Here is a 22194-nt window from a genome sequence, read left to right on the forward strand (position 1 = left end):
GCTTTTGATTTTATCCAAAGGTACTGGTGGTTCTCAGTTTCCAGGTTGGATTGTTCTTTTGAGCATGAAAAGAAATGAGAGGAATGAACTTGCAGATTTCAAAACTGTTGCCTTTCACTTTTAGATCAAAAGCTATAGTGTAACTGATTAGAAAGGCAGGTTAAATATTTTTAATCACCTGTGTGCACTCTCATTGAAGAAGTGAATGTGGAGTGTAATTCTGTCGTGTTAGTAACTCCATAGTATTCAAGATGATTTAAATGGAAAAAAAATGGTTGCCAAACACAGATTGATGCGTCAGAAACAGAGTTCGAATTTATTGAATTCTTAAATATGTCACAACAAAGTAGTACATTTTGTGTGGTACGTGATCTGTTGCACAAAAGACAGGCTCTCTGTCTGAGAAATAGCTGCCTCTTTCATTTGTGGCAAATGGCAGTAGGAAGCAGCGCAGCCTGTTCAGTCAGAATGCACTATTTCTGAATCTCCACTCAGTTGATACATTCCTCAGCACCAAACCAGCATGCCATGTCATACCCCTCTGTATATCGGAGTAACTAACTAATCTGTTCATAATGCATTTGATATTGTTATCTAGAGGAAAAGTCTAGTCAGTAGTACCAGTTCTCTGACACTGTAGCACAAGAAGTTTTGCCAAAATAGATACCAGTGTACTAGGCTTTCCCCACTGTTGCAAGAGCAATTTTAAATTCATCTTTTGTTGTATCCCCTACAAATACTGTTTCCAGGTTGGGAACTTCTTTGTGCACAATTCATTTGGTTTGTTTTTCTGATAGGACTACTTTAGGCTGTTATTTCTCATAAAATATTGTCATTCCATACTAAATGCATTAGGGTATTTTTGTATGGCGCTCTCTGTACTGCGTGTGGATCTTAGCATTGTTGTGGCTCCAAGTGGCGTGGTGGGAAGTTGCTAGGATTTTCTCACAAGGGAGTTGCTCACACCTGGACCACCAGGCTCTCAAACCATCCACAGTGCCTGCACCAATGAAATCCTCTGTGAGCTGGAAAGGGCCAAATGCTGGGTGATCCTCCTCACTTGCTTTCAGACAGCACCAGGCTGTTGTGATCTTTACTGCAGCTCTAATCTAGGCTATCCATAGAGGGACAGAAGTTAAATACTGTAACTCAGTTTTTAAACGATTAAGAGATCCTGCCCTGCAGGTACAAAGTGTATATTTCTAGAGCTCAGGTGTAGGAAGAGCTGCCAATCCAGATTTTCCTGTCTTCTTCACAACACTATTTCAAGAAACGCCAAAATTTAGCAAAATGGTTCTTACTCAAGTTCTAAAACGATACCCAGTGTTTGCTTGGACACTTACTTCATGGAAAACTATTTTATAGCCTGGAAAGAGTTCTCAGCCAAGTCCCTACCTGCCTGTCTGTATCAGCAACTTCATGCCGGACAGTCCCCCTCCTTGTTTTAAAAGAATGATGACCTTGACTGTTCTGATTCTGTTTCCATTAATTGATGAAGATCTACAGGTTGGACTGATTGCAGGCAACATGTCACAACAATAGTGATTAACAGAGAATATCCTCTAGTTTTATCATATATGTATGTCAGCGTGAAATATTAAATGAGGTGTATGATTGATATAAAGTAGAAGATAAAATTTTGAGACATAAACTAAGATACATTTTTTATTCCCATGGTGGACTTGGGAAAAAAAGTCCAAAATCATGGAGTAAGATACAATAAAGGAAAGTCTTGCTAATGTAGGAGCATAAATTGGAGGATTCTCAATTTTAACATCATAAAAAGTTATTGAAATGAGGGAATCCATTCTGAATATATGTTATAACTTATTGTAGGAGAAGAATTTTCATTTGTGGTCAAGGTCTTTAAAAAGATTTAACTGATATTGATCTTCTCAAATGCTCATTTTTGGTACTGGCTAATAAATGCTAGATTGATTATTTTAATTGAAGCTTTGCAGTGGATGTGATAGCACATTTTCTAAACACTTTATAATATGTATAAAAGATCATTTGTTGAAAACCTTAGTAACTTGTAACCCCACATGAACCTTGTTTTGATAACTTTCACGCACTCATCAGTTATGCAGTGAGAATCATTACGGGCTGCTTCAGACCTCCAATTGGAAGTCCCATTTTTCTTAAGCTGTGTTGCATCCATTACTAGCAACGGAGCTGAGAGCTCTTTTCTCCCTAAAGAGTTGAAAGAAAAAAGAAAAAAAGTGTATGGGAGCTGAAAATAGGGCATTGTCTCTTATTCTGCATAGTAAGGTTTCATAAAGCGCAGCACGTCTGATTATCAGTATCTCTGTTTGCTGAGCAAAAGATGAACCTGACATTTGATACTAAGATTTTAAAATCACAGCCATAACGCTTAACTATTTATTGCTTGCTGTTAAGAGTAGAGAAAGCAGAGAGCTGTTTATTACCTGAGAGAAAGCAAAGCATTAGGTAGACTTTACATAAAATAACAGTGGCTGCATCTTGCAAGTAATAGGCCCTCAAATCATGAAGCTTCTTGGGGCATCAACTTAAACAAAATTTTGCTATTGTCTTGATGCAAGCAACATCTGCAAGCTCCCTTAATAATCTGGGGGAATAGTATTTCATAGCAGAACAGTAGCTAAGTTGTTACTGTTGTATGTTATCTCAACACAGTGCTGGGATACATATAAATCTGTGTCAACAGCTAACGAAGTTGTGGATTACAAGCTGCAGTAGCAGAAGGCTGTAGATGTACAAGGTTTTATCCTGGAAAATACCGACTGTCATGTCACAGATATGCAAGGAAGTAGGCCGGTCTGTTTTCAGTTTTATTACAGTAATTCAGATAATGCCTGTTTTGGCTGCTGAATGGCGAATCACATGCAAGCCCGCTTGAATGTGGCGTGTTCTTCTCACTGCTTCCAACAGGCAGCAGATCCAGCAATTACTGTAAACTGACTAAAACTTGTTCCTGAAATTACTGAAGGCTTTCAAATCATCCATTTCACACAGTAATGTGATTCCTAGCTTAATAATGGGATTTATAACAGTCTGACAGGTGCTAAATACTTCTTTATACTTCTGTTATTATTTTTTTCCTCTTTTTCAACATCTCTCGATGAAAGAATGTAGAAGTAAAAAGTACAGATGATAGGTTTTAAATTCTAATATTACAGAAAAAAAAGGATTATATTCTAAGCCTTTTGAAAACCCATGTTTCCATTTGGTTCCCTGTATTTAATCAGGAGTATATATTTCAAACGTACAAACAATATAATGTATACCCTAAGAGAGGCTTGTCTGTTTGTTAGCTCAGTCAGTTTTTAAAACAATATATTTTCAGATATAAACAGTTTGCTTACATTGAAGCTTGGAGAAATTGTAGTTTTATGCTTGTTCTACAGAGTATGCTGTTTCTCATCAAGCTGTATTAAATTCCTATTTTAATAAATAGTGGTGTATTTTAAGCAATGAGGTACCACTGCTTAGTATCTTTCTTTCCTGGGGTGAATATATCCATGTTTTTTAATTCTTAAACTTTTTTTGCCAGTCATAAAAACTCCTGCCAATTCCTGAGACTCCTTTATGGTAGAATCTGATGATCATAATGGCAGCCCATAATGAAGATGCCTTGCATTTCACTAAATGTTTTTTTTATTATTATTATTTTATTTTATTTAGATCCTGCAGGTTGTTTGACCATAATATAACTATTTGCCTGTTTTCCTGTGCTAACTGTAGCAATTCGGTAAAGTTTGAAAGCCTTTCCTTCTACTCAGCTACGTTAGTCCATGTAAAAATTGCTGTAAGTCTTGCTTTCCTTCAGAGAGTAATTGGAGGGGTTTTGTCCATCCGGACTATTCTACTTGGCAGCTATTACAAACACAGTTAAAGCGTACGTTCCTTTAAATAGGACCTCCTTTAAAAAGGAGGTACATCCATAGGAATCTTCTCTTAGCCTTAGTTAAGTAAAAACTAGGTTTCTTGTGTGACATCTTTTATGGTATGGGTTTTGTTTGTTTCTTTTTACTTCAGTCTGTGTCCTGCCAGTTATCAGAGTTTTCATTGGGCTTACATTTGAGGTAGACCAAAAAGGTTTTTGAAGTCCGCTAAACATATGAAATCCGCTGTTTTATGGACTTGACCAAAATCGCTCAAAGAAGTATACACAAAGGTTCACATTTTATTTTCCCACATCTTATGTGTTTTTTCTACTTTAAAGCCCACAGCCGGTATGAATAACGTCTTTTACCTTTTTATTGTAAACATTTAGGCTTAAAGTGATTATAACTGACATTTAAAACCAACGGGAGCCAGTAGCCTGTTCATATACAAATTAACTGTAATACAGGCAAAATCAAAAATAAACATTTCTAACAGTTCCTTCAGCCCACCAAACCTAGCAGACAGGATGACTTTTTTCAACAGCTTTGTCCTGTGGTGTAACTTTAAAATTCCTGGTCTCTTCCGAGGGGGAGGAAAAAAAATAGCTTGCATTTTGAGTTATTTTTACAATTGACTTTTTTATGTATATTTTGATTCATTCACTGCTCCAGAGCAGAACAAAATGGCAAAAGGATTTTGTCCAGCTCTATAAGCTGTTTCATATGGAGTTGTTTAAAAATAATGATGGAGTGAGAGTTGAAAGCAAGCTAACTTTAACCTTTGGTAAAATTGGTCAATCTTCTCATCGCATGTAGTTGCAAAATACTTTGTGAGGAATCATGTACAGTAAATAATTTGGGGTCTTTATTTGAATGTGACTATTTTTCAACTGATAGTTTTTCTGTTTCATGCTGTTGTTAAAGCTGAGATAGAAATACAGAAAATACTGCTTGTAAAAGGAGACGTGCTCTCCTGCAGTACTGTGGAAATAAACATGCTGCTTGTCTGGGTGTAGTTCAGGGGTGGTTAGCACACACTATCTACTGCATGCTGCAGAGTGAAGAGCTGGGCATCAGAAACAATTTTTCAGTGAGCAGTCCTGAGAGTCCGCAGGCACACAACACAAAGTTGGGTGGGTGAGTGCACAGAGGTGGTCCCAGAGCTGTTGGCTCGCCCTCCCTTCACAGCCGTACCCGGTAGCTCCTTGCCTGCAGCCAGGTTCCCGTGCCAATGGGAATCAAAACTATGCAGCAGGAATCTTCAGAAAGACACAGCTGGCAGGTTTAGGTGATTTTTCAGGAAGCGTCTCTGCTGACTTCATGCAGACACACTCACTTAAAGACCACAGGGCTTCCAATCAAAGCTTTTCCAGGCATGGGAACCTTTCTCACAGGTTCCAGGCAGAGGAAAAGAAAATTAATGTCATAAATTGTTGTGCAGTGCAACCCCACCCAAAACAAAGCTCTAGGACTTTTTCCACTTCTTTTATTCTGTACAGTGTAGATGCTGGGATTGTTAGGACTGTTAGAAGCCACAAGCTGACTGTATTTCTTCTCTTGCAGGAGGTAAGGGGCATCAAATCATAATTTTAAGTATAATTTCATTGTACTTCAGCTTGTCTTTTGAATGTTATTACACATATTTTGAGAGAATCCTGCACTGGGTGCCTTCTGAAGCGCTGTCATGGCTGGTTTGGGGGCTGAGCTTCTTTAAGGATTCTTGGGAGTTCCAGTTGGTTGTTAAAGGCTGCCAGCACTAAACAAACACCCATTTTTGGAACCTGTACAATAAACTCAGTTGCATGAAGCTCCAGCTGAGCCTCTACAAACGGCTGGCCTCTAACGTGGGGCTGGGCGGGATGCCTGGCGCGGACTGACACTAGTGGGGTATTTGTGTAACAGCCCAGGTGCTGGCTGGAAAACAGATGTCCTTACCTTGCTTTTCTTCTCACTGGATCTTATCTGAGATCTGATTGCTTCTTTCAAAGATTTTTGAAGTAATTGGGTGGTCTCCTGGGCTTTTTGGACAGCACAAGTGTCACTGAAATAGGACTGGAACATGAGGTAATTCTTGATGTGTCACCAGAGAATGCTGTACTTGGAGCTTCTCTGTAATATCAGCCACTCACAGACTGTAAATAGAAAGTTCTTTAAAAGAAATGGTACCCGTAAATGCTAATTCCAGATAAAATCATTCCTTACGTGTATGACCTAACTAATCAAAATCAGAAGCGATTCATTTGAGCAGCTGTTTTCTAAATGTAAAGACGTGAGAGAACAGTGATGGAAGCAGAGGCATGCCAATAGAGTAAACCGAGTACAACAGCATTTACTCTGTTTTACTGTACAGTGTTCACCTGGGCTCAGGGCAGGTGCGGCTGAGAAGGCCCCTCAAAGGCTGTGAAGGAGGTGCCGAGAGATTTCATAGCCTGAATGCTAAAATAACCTTCCTGAGCCTCCTAAATCTCACCACCGTCCCCTGCAGCAGGTCAGCCTCCTCACCGCCCCCCCAGCTGCCAAGTGACCACTGCTCAGGGGCACAGCTGGAGTTTGGGGTACCAAAAAGACTTGCCCATCAACCTTATAATATGCAGCTCTTGGTCATGGTTTTAGTGCCTTCTCCTGCGACCTTATAGAAGATTTGTCCCCCCAAGAACATGCATGGATGCTAGCTTTGAAGTTTACTGTGCTAAGTGTGAAGATGGTGTGCTTCCTGCATCTGTTTTCTTCTCCTCTTGAATATTTAAGCTGTACTTGAAATGAGTCAGTATCAGGCCATTCTTGGTGAAGTGCTGAATGCAGGATGATTGTCCTGCTCTGCCAGTTTTGCTTTCTCTTTCATCCAAGGAAGCTATTACAAACAGAAATCAATAGCCACTGTTGGGGAGGTGGTGCTTTCCTGCCTCCTTTTTCGCTTCACTAGAAGATGGGAAAATGACAGCAAGGTGATGATCACCAAAACCTGTCACTTGTGGAAGTTTGGTGCTCTGTTGAAGACAGGCGTTTGTATCATAAAAAGCAGGGTTGGTCCACCTAGCTAGGGTTTGAGTTGGAATCTTGACTAAATCGGAGCAGTGACATGAGGATGAGGAGACCAGTGCCCTGCCTGTTAACTTGATGTGGTACAGGTGCTTCGGAGGCAAATACTGAGATCATATGGAGCTGTTCTGGTTGAGGAAAAGCTCCTAGCTGATTCTGGTCAACAGGAGTATTCTCAGTCTTCTAAGAGTCCAGTCTTTTCTGTAATAAGCTGAGGTCTTCGAAGTTACAGATTATTTTAGAAAGTGGGTCTTGTTCCCAGTTCTTATATTCACTGTTTTCCCATTCCTTCTCCTTTTGGTTCTTATAAAAGGGAAAGATACCCTCACCTGGTTTGTCCTTCTAAAATATCTACTCTCTCATATCACCTGTTATATTTTCTCTTAATACTAATGGAAAAAAAGAATCAATCTTTGTAGTCTCTTTTGATAATGGCATTTCTTTTTTTTTTACCTCATATGCTATGTTTGCATCTTAAAAACAATATTTTGATGTACTATATATTCAGTGTTACTGCTCTTTATATCTCAATGTTTTAGTTTTTCCTTTGATTGCCAATACAGACTAACTGTATTTCCATAATGAAGTTCACGTGGGTTTTGTGGTGGGTTTGGATTAGGACTTAAAATGTATGAAACTTGTTGGATGATTTTGTGCACTTTATTTTGTGTTTGCCTGCCTTCTACAGATAGTTTAACCTCCAGAGTGGTGATGGTCTTAGTCTTCACTACTAGTGACTATCTTACATCATTTTGTAGATTATTAGTAATGCAGAAAAAAACAAAAAGAAAAAAGAAAACAGAAACAGTACAAATCCTTGAGGGATTACATTAAGTGCACTTGGAAGTTTGGATGTGAGGATGTGAAGGGCATCTGGAGTAGTTTGTCGGTCCTGATATCCCAGGAAGGCAAAAATTTTCTTCTCTATTTTACTTGCATGCCCAAAAGATACCAAAGAAGCCTAGTTTTGGTTTGCATAAGCTGTGCCGGTTTGTCTTGAGCATTTCATACTTACTTTTGCTTTGCTACTATACAGTCTTCCATAATAGCATCTGACTGAAATAAGTAGTAGTGTGTTTTCCTTACTGCTTAACCACTTCATTCTTCAATTCCTGCAGAACGATTTAATTACGATCATCTGGTCCGAGTAGCTTCTTTTGCTCCATAGGTAGTCAGGCTGTTGCAGTGCCTGCTGCCCGTCCCTGAGGCAGGGAGAGTGTCAGGGTGCTCCAGCCTCTGCTTACTGCTGCTGGGAGAGGGAATGCTGGCTGCAGAGAGAGGCTTGCGCAGAGCCCCTGGAAGTGCCCCCAGGCTTCAGACTTGAAAGCTGTCGAGTTTCTGCATGGCCTTGCATTGGTATCATGAACCCAGTTGGGAAGCAAAGACACCAGTATGTGGAGAAAGATATTTAAGGAATACAGCTGCACTGTAATTAAAGAGAGCATGAGACAGTGCCCAGATCATTGAAAGTATTTTGCGGAAATGTTGTGGTTTCTCGACACATTAGACATCAGTTTTTTCCTTTTTAACAGTTTACTTGTTCTTTAACATTTGGCTTATAACTCCCTCATCCTAGGCAAGTGTGTGCTGGTATCCTTTTCAGACAGTTTAATGTTTCTTTGACAGATCTTGGAACATATTTGACAATACACGTCAGGATCCCACAGGACTAACAGCGGTTCTTCAGTCTACAGATCTGGTTGGAGTCTTGCATATGCTGTACTGTGTTCTTTTCCATGGGACCATTTCAGATCCAAACACAGCAAGTCCTAAAGACAGCTATGCAGAGAACACAATCCAGGTTGCCATTCAGAGTTTACGTTTCTTCAATAGTTTTGCTGTTCTTGATCTGCCTGCTTTTCAGGTAACAGATGTTTTACAACTTTTGCTTAGTGTGAAAATGTTAATTACTGCATATATTTTGACTTAGTTTGGCCTTCTGGGTCTTAGTTACATAAGGAATGTTTATGAATTAGCTGTTTATGTTTTTCCTGCGCAAAGTTGCTAATTGTTATTTCTACCTTTTGACTGTGGCTAATGAATTCAACCAAAAAGTGAAAACTCGAGTACATGAAATGCTGAATCTTCTTGTGTCCAAAAATCCTTACTTTCAGCACAGTACTTTTTTATATTTCATAAGACCCAAAAAGCAAAAACAACAACAAATATTTGTCAAAAGCAAATTTTTTTCTGATGAGAAAGGACTTGCTTATATTATAACAATAATTCACATTTTTCTGTACTGAGTGGCTGCTTGCATTGAGATTATTAAGATTGTACTTCTGAAGCTGAAAATCACTTGATATCTAAACTTTTCATCAAAGTAAACTTTGATAAAAAGGATATGTATCTTTTCAATTTTTTTATTCATAAAAATCAAAAAGATCACATTTTAGTAAGTCTTTTCTTATTTGTTAGATGTTACTATGGTAAATGAATCATTTTGCCATACTGATAATTTGTCAATACTGTATTTGATGAATTGGCAAAGCTTTTGTTTTGTTAATATAAAACACCTGAGAGAAAGCGTTGCTTTGCAGAACACATTTAGCAACATCAATCTCGTACTATTCATCAGACCAGATTTCTGTTCCCTCTTTAATGTGTTGTTAGTTTATAAATTTCACCACAGACTCCATCTGAAATGTGTTAAAATCAGTAAGAGCTTTGCATGAGTGAAGAATTTCATATAAAGTATACGTTTCTTTCAGTTTGTTTCTCCACTTTGATTTTTAGTATGTCTAGCATCTCTCGTTACAGCAACAAGCAGTTTACATGTAGCAATACGCATCTGTATAGATGCAGTTGTGGGGTCGGGTCCAATCGGGATGTTTCCTTTTTTTTTTTTTTGGAGCACAGAGACTGTCTATTTTTTTGGAGTTTCATGTAAAACAACTCTTACACACACCATGAACTTCTATTTCTTTCTGTAAATCAGAGTAGTTCTCTTTTACAGCACGCCCAGGAGCTCTTGGTTTTGGACTGAAGTTTGTTTGCTGCTGTAGGTGTTCCAGATGTGCACCAGAGAGTGCAGGTCAAATCAGGGCAGTTATGGTGCATAGGCTCGTAGTGGGGCTGTACAGAATCACACCACAACCTACTGCTGTTTCCAGAAACCACGACTAATTTTTAAACGTCAGCTTCCACTGATGCTGCCTGTATTTATTCCTCTGCCACTATAGCTGAGCATGTGTAACAACCCAACAGCATTAAATCCTGTATCCTCTAGTCGGCATTAGTTTGTTCTACGTAGAAACTGGCAAGGTAGTAGTTATTGTGTAAAGTGTGACACAGCTAACTGGTGTGAGTGGATTTCATTCAGTGCATTGATACAGGTCTCCACCCAGGGAAGTGTCAATCTGCCGAGCTGTCTTAAGGAACGGTGGGCATAATCCTGTTTGTGAGGGACGGATGCGCTCATGTAGTCTCAGCAGCCATCCATTTCCCTGCAGTAACAGAGTTTGTTTCTGTAGTGCTAAAAGCTCAACCTACACCTGAGGCCAGTTACTGTCCATCCTGACTTTGTGGGCTGCAGCAGACAGGAGAGAGAGAAACTGTATTTTTTGCGTGGTCATATCGCTATCTCCAAAGAATACTTTTATCACATAATAGTAGGACTATAGAATAGGCTGGGTTGTTTTTTTTGTTTTTTTTTATTAACAGAAGAGCCTCTGGTATTCTCAAGTTTGTATTAGCACAGATGGCTCATGAGTATATATTTCATTTAATTTGACAGTCTAAACAATTGAAAGATGGTAGTGAGAAACAACACAGGATCCTGAGCTGATATTAATTCTGGCTAAAAAGGAAGCATAGTTTCCTTGAAAAATTAGTTTAACTTCTATACACAAACTCAGGTGCCCTTTGACCTGCTGTTATCAGGGAAGGTTAAACCCAGAGTGCTAGGTCAGAGCATGAGTGGACAGCCCTAATTAAAGAAGGGTGGCCTTATGAATGGCATTTACATGACAGTGGTAAATGGTCACTGTATTGTGCTTTACATTTTGAAAATATACTAACTTAGCAAAATGCTTGAGATGCAAGATGGAGGATAATCACAGCTGAGCCTGTTTTAATTCTCAAGGATTCTGCTTTTCCTGAATAGACTTTCAGTATGCTAAAGCTAAACTATACTACAGATTGGGATTTATGTAAATGGACTTAACACAGACTCCAAGGTACAAAATCAAGAAAACTCTCAAATGAAAGAAATTTTCTCACAGGCCTGCATTGCTGTTTCATTAGAGTTAGTAGACTGTCTTGCTCATTCCTTGTGCTTTAGTCTTCCCCTTTGACCTTGTGTCGTTCTATCTGTTTGACATGTTTATTAAATAGAGGCTGTAGGCTGTGCAGATAAAATCTAATTCTCAATCTCCACGTTACAGCAATTTGCCTACTTTTTAAAAGTATCCCAAAAAGCTTTGCAGCTCAATGTTTTCTCCATTTGGATGTTTTTAAAATGTTTGCAAAGTCATTATTTCATATTAATCTTTGTATTCCATTCAGAGCACAAATTATTAATGCAAAATGCATTTTGCTCTTCTGCAAGAATGAAGATGATTTGTTTTCTTTTGCTTCTTACTAGGAAATATTATTAGCATTAACTTTTCCTGGAACATGTAAGTCAAATGAAATGGTCGACCGAATGCTATGCTGCATGTCAACTAAGCAGAATCCAATTTTCCTGTATCCCTTTGAAATTTGAATTTATTCTTATTTTTGTGGCTTTTAATGTTACAGTCCAGGTGTAACTGAATGAAATAAGAGAGTTGTTTCTGTCCTCCAAAAAAACTTCTTGCAACAAAGAACATAGTCGGTACTATGCGCCAAAATGTGTGCCATTGATGCATATGTGATTCACATAATTTCTGTAACATACTGCTAGATTGTAATTTCTGTTTCTTGGCCTTTTTTTCAGTCTATTGTGGGTGCCGAAGGACTGTCCCTTGCGTTCCGCCATATTACCAGCTCTTTGCTGTGGTACTGTTCTCAGCATACCTGTGAAAGATTGCTGCATGAAGTCATTATTTGTGTGGGCTATTTTACTGTAAACAACACAGATAATCAGGTAAGGCAAATGGAAAATGGGATCAGAAGTTATCACATGCACATTTAGTCTTGGATCACTCAAAAAAAAAACAAATCCCCTCAACGCTGCTTTTGCAGCGCTTGGGATTCCAATGAACGCTAGTATATGCATTTGCAAAACAGAAGCTGAAGTTACATCTTAGCAAAAAAAATCTTTAATTTTATGTGGCTGTAAGCAAATTCTGTGTTCTATGCAGACAACAATGCTGACCTTGCATTGATCATAACTAGCTTCTCTCTGCCAAGATAAGCAGAGATCAGCAACTGATATTTTTAATTCCAAATTAAGTTCATGGCAGCTTGACTGGACAGCTGTGGTATCCAAGTACAACCTTTTAAAGACAACCAAATAGCCTGCCATGAAAGCATGTCCTCAGATGCCAACATAGCCATTTGCTTGGGTACCCAGAGAGCTCATTTACATTTAAACCTTCTTTTCATTGTGTCTTTCTACTAGTAAAGCAAACACTCTGCCAAACAGACAGTGAATATCCCCACCTAGCTTCCCTGATGTCCACTTTTGTTAATGGACTCTGTGACTTCTCATACTGGTGAAAACAGCTTATTAAATAACCCAGTTGTAAAACTTGAAAACTATTTCATACACTTTAGTCTTAAAAGTCGTCTGGTTTCCTCAGCTTACATGCAGCGTTTCAGGGAGATGGGCAGGGCAGAGGTTGGCACTTGCTCTTTGTTTTTGAGTATGTGAGCCTGACTCTGGATGTGTGGAAACTGCATTATAGCACCTACATCTTTGGTGTGATTCAGTTGAGTATTGTATTTTGTGAAGTTATTTGGTTTGTTCTCTCTCCAAACTTTTAGCAGTTGGTTCCCATTTTTTCTGTGTTTGTGGGGCTGCTGTCAGGATGAGGAGCTTGGTCCCCCCAGTTCAGCTGCAGAGCAAAACAAAGATGTGGTTCAACTTGTCAGCAAAGGTTAGAGAAAAGCTGTCCAGTTAACGTTCTTACAGTTGTTGACTATAATTGGAACATTCTAATATCTTAAGGCTGACAATGCTGTCAAAAATATTCCATAATTATATAATATAATTATATAGTAATGTTTCTGTGGTTTTGGCCACAACCTGAAGGAGGATCCTGCAGCCTTCCTACCCTGTGGAGCCAAATCCCATTCAGGGTTTAGAGGCTGGCTGGCGCTGTTCCCCAGCACACAGACTGTCGGGCCCCCAAAGTACAAACCACGGTCTAGAGCTTCTCAGGAACAGGGACTGCCTGTGGGCAGTACTTTTTAGCATGATCATTTTGAAAATCCGTGTGATACTGCTGCAATTTTTTCATCCCCACTGCTGCACAAGTAGTCGTGCTGGCATCCAGAGGTGCCAGCATACAATGTTTTTTTTTCTCTGCAGTTTCAAATTTTCTTTTCTGGCACACAAGTATAAACAGATGTGATTCATTGCAGAGAGGACTTGCGACTATAAATGTGCCAGGAATAGCACAGAAGAGGGATTTCCTACCAGCAATGTCTGTTAGAGCACACTGTAGCCTGTCACTGTTCAGCACTCATGCCCTGGGGCAGAGGTCCGACTGTCAGGAGCCGGCACGGTGCCACAGCAGCAGCGAGCTATGGTGGCTGCAGACAGGCAGGCAAGAGACTAAGTATGTGCATCGTGTGTGTGTTTGTGGGCATCCTTCCCAGCTGGTAATTTTACAATGTCTTGGAGTCTTCAGCATGTGCACTTGTGGTTGAGGTCATGTGCCGTCACTAATCTACCCCCAAACTGAGTTAATTTTCAAGATTAAAAGGCAGCTTTGGCAGCTCTGCAAGACAAGTTTAGGTCTTTGTTAAAACGACCGCGGTATGTTAGTACTTTTCATATGCTAAAAGCAGTCCTTTATGGTGGTTTGCTTTGGTGGTACTATCTCCAGAGATGTCACGCCATACTTCTTACTTAATTTCTCATATTTGTGTTTAATATTCCTATTCCCTAGCTTTTAACTGAGAAAGCAGCATTTTTGTTCACGAAAGTTTTCTCCATTACAATTCTCAATGAGAATTAACAAAATGAGCAGTAATGAGGGAGTGTTCAGCCCACCATAGACTCTTTGTATGTACACCTGTGCGTATTAAAGTCCACAGATGTATTCCTAGTGGATTGTGCTGTTCCTGACAGCATTGCTAAAGTTTCAAAAGGCCAGAGTCCTGCTCGCACAGATACTCATAAAACGTAGGGAAGCTTATAAAATAATATTTTTACTTTTACTACTAGGCAGGCAGGGAGACTTGCATATGGTCATTATTTTCAGGTGCTGTTAGTGTTGTGACTTCCAGTAAAGATATGATGCCTTTTGTAAAAGGCAAAGTGCTTTCTACTCATTCCCTTATGGTTTAATTTTTTATTACGTTTCGAGCTTCCAATTTTTTCTTTCACTGTGGATCATCTGCAGAGTGCTACTAAAAATAAAAAATTGGTCTCACAGTGAAAGCTTTCACGTAGCAGGCTTGAACTCCTGGAAAGAACTGCATCGTAAAAATAGATATGCCAGACTTGAGCTATGAAACCAAACTTTCATAGAGCCTGGTAGCTCTTTTTATTTACTATTTGAACAGACTTTATAAAGAGTCAATAACTGATGTATTTTGCAGCAGACTCGCATTATTCTTACAGTCAAATCCATTTTTGTTTTGAATCATTTGTAGTTTAAATAGGTCTTTTCCTCTCTGCATTTGTATTCCTTATTACAAAGCTGTGTAACTTTTCGTTTCAGCTACCAAAAAAAGAACGGAGTTATTTAGAGCTTTCAGTATGACTTTGTTCAACAACATGAACAGATAAAATATCTCAAACGGCATACTGGAATAAAGACAAAATAGCATTAATTATTCAAAAACTTGCAGTTTGGAGAAGAGAGAGATTTCTAAAAAAAATAAATTTTACAGTCTGTCAACCTCGACATTGACCTTCTGAAGCAGTACTGTGATTTAAGCTAGGTGAAATATTGCCCCATGCAGTCAAGATAATAGAAGGGCAACTTCCTAAATATTTCACATTCATAGAGCAAAATCTTCCAAGAGCATCACATACCACTCACTGAATGTAATTCAGGTTTGTCTGGTTTTATTCTGCTATCTGTAAAACTCTTTACAGTTAGTCGAGTGGCAAACGCAAAAGGGAAGTTCCTTTCTGTCTCCTGTCTTCCAGCCTGGTATTTCAGTGCAGCTTGCAGGAGCCCCATGGAAGGGCAGGGTCTCGTGGTGGGTCCTACACATGTGTGTAGTGTCTGTGGCGGGGTCCCAGTTCGTGGTTTTATCGCCATTAGCTTTTGGTCGGGGCCCACATGATTCTGTCGAGGAGCGATGAGGACAATGGACAGTGAAGGAATGCTTTCCCAAGTGTTTTGATAGTGCTCGCTCTGTTTATTCTAGAAAGACTATGATTTTGCTGACTCTGCCCACATGTAATATATTGGTAATATTCCTTTCCTTTTTTTTTTTCTTTGTTCTAACATTCATAAAGCCTTGTCAGGGCAGCTGCTGTCACTGAGGAAATAAATCAGTTATGAAACTGAAAAATTCAAAAAGCAAAGAGTTTCTTTAATATTTTAAATGGTTCAACATCATTAGTCAAGCCTAAACTGCGCTGTCTGTTTTGTATCGGCACGTGAACTTCTGTTTACTATAGAGTTAGACAGCCCGCCTTCCACAAGACGGCCTTCTGTAATCATGCCGGAGCGGGGCTCGGCTTTATTAGGCGTCTGCTTTGCATGAAGTATGATCCAGGAACTGGTGGTCACCCTTTTTTGGCCACGATTTAATCTATTAACTTACGAAATGGTTCCCATGATACTGAGGGTAGAGATGTAAAACAAAACAGTAATAAAAATAATGTCCCATCTTTTAATAAACCAATCGCACTAGAGGACTACAGTTGCTAATTAAAATGTTCTTGTTAATTAAAAATATCCTTCTATTTCATTACATTTTTATTCCCTTTCTTGGATTTAATTATTACAATGACTGTAATTAGCATGTGCTGTCAACTCACTTCATTTGCATATTATATTGGATAATTGAATGTGGTCCTGTAATTAAATTAACATGAATGACAGATGATTTGGCTTCTTTCACATTGCTGTACTGGGAATAAGAATCTTTCCATATTCATCGCACTTACTGAATATTTTGCATTTGAAAAGTCATCAGACACCAGATCCTCCGGCTCAGGACTTTGTCTGACAGGCTCCAAAAGAAGTTGCATTGTTCGTTTGTGCAATTGATTTAAATAAATAGAGCTTTTTCTTTTGTCACTGTTTGGCACACATAACACGCTGTTTTGAGAGTGCTCCAGCAGAATCTCACTAATGTCTGGGATTTGTAGGACACAGGACTTTATACTTCTAAGTTGTTGAGCTGAAACATAGGTTTTGCAACGCAGTACCGCTAACATTTCTGTGAGAGCTAGGGAGATGCATATGCAGCTTTTAAATTTTTTGTTACAAAAGGTAGGGTTTGTTGTAGATACAGTTAGGGACTAGAGTAATCGGTGTCGCTGGAAGAAAAGGGATATGCAAACCATATGTCTTTGAAGAAAGGATTTCGTTCTGGGAAGTTTGTCTTGCAGTTGCAGTAGTTTAACTAACTTGTTTCTCTGTCACTCCAAGCCTTTTATCCCTAGGCAGTTGTGTCTATACGAACAGTACATTATTTTCATTGTAAGCTTAGAAATAATTGAGGTGTTAATATCAAATAATCCGTAAATTGAAAATAGCAGCAGACGGAGTTATATTTGGTAGTGTCATTCACTCACGAGAAATTTATCCATGCTATATAGATGTAGAAAATGTGTTGCAAAGCATGTTTCAGGTGTGCCATCTTGCTCCACTCAAAGGAACAAGGAACAGTAAGATTTCAGAATATTTGGGGAGAGGAATTTCTCCTGTCTTAAAAATATAGAACGTCACAAAGTAGTGTAACAAATAAAAATGTAATGTTCAAAGAAATTAAGTTGTATGAAAGGCACAGTTCTGAAAGGTTCGTGAAATTTATTGCTTGTTTTCATCACAAAAATATATGTAGAAGGTCCCCAAGAAAGGCTCCATACATAGATTCTTTCCTCTTTTTTTTATTTAAATTACTGGCTTATATTTTCCTACTTTTTAGCATTTTTCTTGTGACAAATATTTCTGACATAAAATAACAATACTTTTTCTCATTAAGTAGTGTGCGTATGAAGTTGAAGTTGATTAATGTATCACATACATATGTATATTGCGTGCCCTAACTGTGGTTACAAGTACTGCTAGTTGTAAGGGACAATCATGAAAAGACTTCAGATTAAAAGCTGTCTTTAGGGAAATTATTCTGTGCAGTTGACTGTACTGAGTTTCAGTAAATGGCCAGCTTCATCTAGTGTTAGCATAAAGAAAATAGCTTTAAAAAGTAACAATCGGGGAACTTGGAAACTGGAATAACAGGGAAACTTAGAAGAATGATTATAAAAATATGATGTAAAGATTGCATGTAGGTTGTTTACTGGAGGCCATCATTAAACTTCCATTATTTTTGTTGCTTTTGGGGCTAGGCTGGGACTGGAATAATTTTGATCTGATAGGTGGAGGTTTTAAAAAACAGAACACGAGAGTAAAGGTGCAGGAATTGGTAGTTACTGAGTGCTTAATAGCTGTATATGTTAGCAAACAGTGTCTGAAATTACTTAGTTCTGATTTTGATAATTATTTTTTTCAGAGGGGGTATTTCTAGGAGTATGGATTTCATACTGAGGTTGTTGGTTTAGTTAAGTCTTTCCCAAAAAAACTTTTAAAACTTTATAAGTTTTAATTTAAAAAAAAAAAAAAAAGATAAGTTTTGTGGAATAGCTGATTTCAGCGAGTGAGTCATGTGAAACTGTAGTCTTGACTACCATTTAGGAGCACTTCAGCCCCCAGAGGATTAAACTCACCATCTTAAAATGGAGTAAATGAAAACAGCGTTGTAACGTATGCTTTTTCTCTATCAGCCTTACATAGTCAGATTGCATAAATTCACCTAAGTGAACCCATGGCTTTAGAAAAGCTGGCATTCCTCGCCGGCTGAGCAGTGAAAATTGGGAATGCCTCTGGGGTGGTTTGCCGGACACCTTTGTTGTTATTTGAGCTTCCTGATGAGCAACAACATTTAAAGAGCAATCAATGACAAAGCAAATAAAATACGATGTGAGCATGGTGGACTGCATATTTCACGCTTCATGTTTCCATTGTATTTCTAACGTTCCAAAATGTGTCTCATTTTTTTTCTTTATTTTATTTGTTTTTTAGAGGGTGCAGGGAAGGAATTATAATGTGAGCAAAGACTTAAAATGAAATCAGCTGTATTTAGTTTCAGTTTGGGACGGCTGGCTGATTCCTGTAGAAGAGGGAGCGGGAGCACGTAGGAGTTAGTAGAAGAAATGAATGCATTTGGATTTATCTTATTGTATTGTTCTTAAATTGTAAACACCAAAGAATAAACTTGGCTCCCAGTGTCATCAAAAGCAGTACTTCCAGCAACCTTGATATATCGTCCATAAGTAAAGCCTTGAGAAGAAGAGAGGGCTGGAGAGCGGCTAATGTCGCAGCCTCCAGAGGGCTATATCCTAATCTCAGATCAGGAAGAGAGAGTTTGGTGGTCTCAGCTTTTAATCTCCACTTAAAAAAAAAAAAAAAAAAAAAGTTTGGCATAAGCACTTTCTTCTCAGTAAAGACCTAGACCTGGAATATTTTGACATTGGCCAGTGGAGATGCATTGGTGGAGATGCCTGCACAAGCTTGCACGATGCCTGTCTTTCCTCTGCCTCTTTCTAATCGAGCGTGCCAGTCTCTCTTTTCCATGAGTATTAAATTTCACACCAAAACTTAACACAAAGTCTAAAGTCTGCAAATCTTTAATCAGGCCTTGTGAGCTATTGTCTGTTTTGCCTCATGTGTGAAGGAACTCCCTGTTCTTCTCCCATAAACTTAAAGTTTTCCAAGTCTCTGCAGAACCACAGTGACTGTCCTGAACATTGCTGGCCCCACACGGAGAGGACATCAGCCTGCTCTCTGTTCACAGCTTTGGGCTCCAGCAGTTGGCAGTTGTTCCAAGTACTTGGATGCTGCAGTATGGGTGGGAACATGCAAGAGACCTAAAGAAGTCTCCCGAACCTATTTCATCATGTTTAGCTCAAATAAATAAGTATCACTTGATTGAAGTATAATTGAAATATAAAGAAAAAAACTAAAATGGATTAAGTCTTGCAAAAGTTAATACTATGGAAAATCTTGCATATTTTTCATGGCAGAAAAGTACGTTTTCTTGCTCTCTGAAGCTTTTTCTCAAGCCAGCTCTGTAACGTCAAGTGGCTTCATGTGTTTCAGTCTTTTTAGTTGACAATCAGATAATTTCACAAAGCCTTTACATTTATTGTTGAAGCCAGAAAGTAAAGTGTTCTAGTAATAAAAATTCTAAGACTGTGTAGCTTATTTGCAAGTAGGTTTTTGGTTGGTTTTGAAAAGAGAGAATGCTCTGAGAGAGACAAAGTATTTTCTGTGTTTTAGACTGTAATAGTTTATTTACTCGCACCTTCTGGGGATTTTGATCCAGCTAGATCTGTTTTCAAGGATCATGGCAGAAACCTCTTCCGATAGTCAGTTTGAACTTCTTTTGACTGAGGTCTTGTTCCCTCTCTAGGCTTCAAATCAAGAATTCTGCATTTTCGTCAGTGGAGTTTCACCTCTAAATGCGTAGAGGGTCATGCCTAGAACAGCAGCTTAAAGTTCCAAGTGGTGCATCCTCAAAGTTGCAGATCTTATCTAAATGTGAAGATGATTCTTGAAAAATAATGCAGGGCTGACAGGTCCAATTCTGATCATTTCAGTGTTCAGAACCATACTTAAGGAACTGAGACGTGGTAGATTTTGGTGGGTTTTTTTTAAGCTTATACATGTATTTCACAATACATTTGATGTATAATAATATTCTTCTCGGATAAAAATAAATAAATAAATACTCCAACACGTAAACGTATAAATCCACCATTACATTATTTTGGAAGCTATAAAGCTTAGCTTTTTCTAGAAAGTAATGTTACCCTTGAATTTAACAAGATATTTAAGTATGTGCATGACATTAAGCATGAGAACAACCTCATGTGTTTAAATGTTTATTTTCTTGTCATTATGTTAAATGCTAAAATTCCATCATTTTTTCAAGTAAAGCTTTTCCTTACTATTCTTCCTGGTTTGGCTGTTAGGTTACCAGTTTATCCTGTAGCCTGGGCATGTGCTGAATTCACAGGTAGCCTCAGTGCGTATTGGAACCATTTCCATTCTCTTCTCTTCTCACCTTTTAGTCAAGCTGATATTTTAAATTTATTTATTGATGAATTTAATCTCTATAATCTTTGTTCTTTTAACTAAGGTACCTTGTTGGTTATCATTTTGAGTGACATTTTTTCAAGAGTTTCACACCAAGAACTTCTTTATCTAGGTTTCTCACTAGTGTCACTGTTGATAGACATTTTTACATTTTTAAACATATCACTGTACTTGTGTTTGCTGTTATCCTATCTGCATGTTCAAAGAGCTTTGGATGATCCTACAAAAACTGCTCAGATATTTTTTTTCTCTTCTTATGCATGCCCAGAGCACCACAAAGCACTGTGCTCTTAAACCATAGAGCTAGCTCTGAAAGGACACCACTCATAATGTGGTTTATAGGAAGACAAATGCTATTTCTGAACTCTGTTATCTGCCCAACTTCTCTCGGAAAGCTTGTGTGTGCTGTTAAGAAAATAAACACTGAAATATTTCAAATAGACCAAATTCTTATTTTTAAATTTGAATGTAGCATTTTGGAACATTGCTTTTGCATAGAAATGGTGCTCTGATTCCTGATAAATGTTAGAAGGAGTTTAGAACATTCTTTGCTCAGAGCCTTGCCAATAGCGGAGTTTGCAAAATGGAAAGAAAAGAGCTTGACCTTAAAACAGAAGAAGAGCCTAAGTGGTGACATATTCTGCTGATTAAATACTAGCAGTATGGGATCTGTTTATATAGAAGCAAAGAAATAATGCAGATCTAACTTTGAAGAGAAACTCTGGACTACTAATATAAAGACTTATTTCTTTTACAAAGTTATAAATAACCTGACATCAAACAAAAGCGTTTAACCGTTTGATGTATTCTCTGTAGTTACAGAGTCGATGCACAACATTTCAGCTCTTGTTCAATAAAGCTATTAGTTGTTTGTGCCAATTAGAACTGACTTTGATAGAAATTATAAATAGAAAAGAAACGTTAATAGTTCCCATACCAACAGTACAATTTTAAGAGCCAAATGTTTACAATGGCCATGTCCAAGTTGGGAACTGTAGGTCATGCAAGATTGTGGAAGTGCCAGGGGGTGCCCCTTAGAGAGCCGTTAGCCTTGTAGTCCGCGTTGTTTGGAGAATATTGCGTCTGAACCTGAAATAGGTTACAGCAGAAGACCACAGTCTAAGTGGACATTTTAATGCTTTGGTTCATTAAAAAAAAAAAAAGAGAGAGAGAAGGAAATATTTCTAGAAAGTGTAGTCAGCTTGCAGTGACAATGGCTGTTGTTTCTTACTAAGAGACTATGGACTACAGTTCTTCATTAGGAGTGTTTTCTCTGCAAGAGCTGAGGAAGGCATCACTTCAGGAAATTTTATACTTTAAGATTCAAGCAAGTTCTTCTGTTTCCAATTACACGTTGCTGTGATAATTTCATCTCACTTTACATTTGATGCGAGAGCTACAACTTCTAATACTTGGTCAAATTACTGAAAAATGCCAGCAACCTTTGAGGAAATAATAAATGGCAAAAACTCTTACAAATTTTAGACATGCTGATCACCAGTACAGTTGATGATATCTTGCAGCTTTTCAGAGGTATAGACAGTCCTTGGTAAATAATAATTATTTCACAGTATGATGTTTGTCTGCTCTAGCACAGTTTACTTCCTTGAGAACCTGGCTTTCTGAATCAACTGAATACTTACTTCTCGGTTCTTTGTTTCGCCATTGCATAGACAAAAAGCTTGCTGCAGGCTTTCTGTTCCTCCTGACCAGAAAATTAATTACGCTTTTTGAAAGATAATTCCTGTGTTTTTATGGTGTGTATGGACAGAAATAAGTGACATGAACGGTGCTTTTCCAGATCTGCAAATGTCCAAGTGAAACAAGAAAACCTAAATCCATCAGTA

General features: G+C 38.3%; 1 protein-coding gene across 7 annotated transcripts in view; it reads left to right on the forward strand.

Moving 5' to 3' along the window:
- The window catches only part of SCAPER (S-phase cyclin A associated protein in the ER), a 241814-nt gene that overhangs the window by 209579 nt on the left and 10041 nt on the right, over window positions 1-22194 (forward strand). For all 7 annotated transcript variants that reach the window (XM_083850810.1, XM_083850808.1, XM_083850809.1 and 4 more), the window contains 2 exons: window positions 8535-8772; window positions 11827-11976. In XM_083850810.1, coding sequence (XP_083706936.1) covers window positions 8535-8772; window positions 11827-11976 — 388 coding nt within the window. The remainder of the gene's footprint in view (window positions 1-8534; window positions 8773-11826; window positions 11977-22194) is intronic.

The sequence above is a fragment of the Anser anser genome (assembly GCF_964211835.1).
Source record: "Anser anser genome assembly, chromosome: 10".
Lineage (NCBI taxonomy): Eukaryota > Metazoa > Chordata > Aves > Anseriformes > Anatidae > Anser > Anser anser.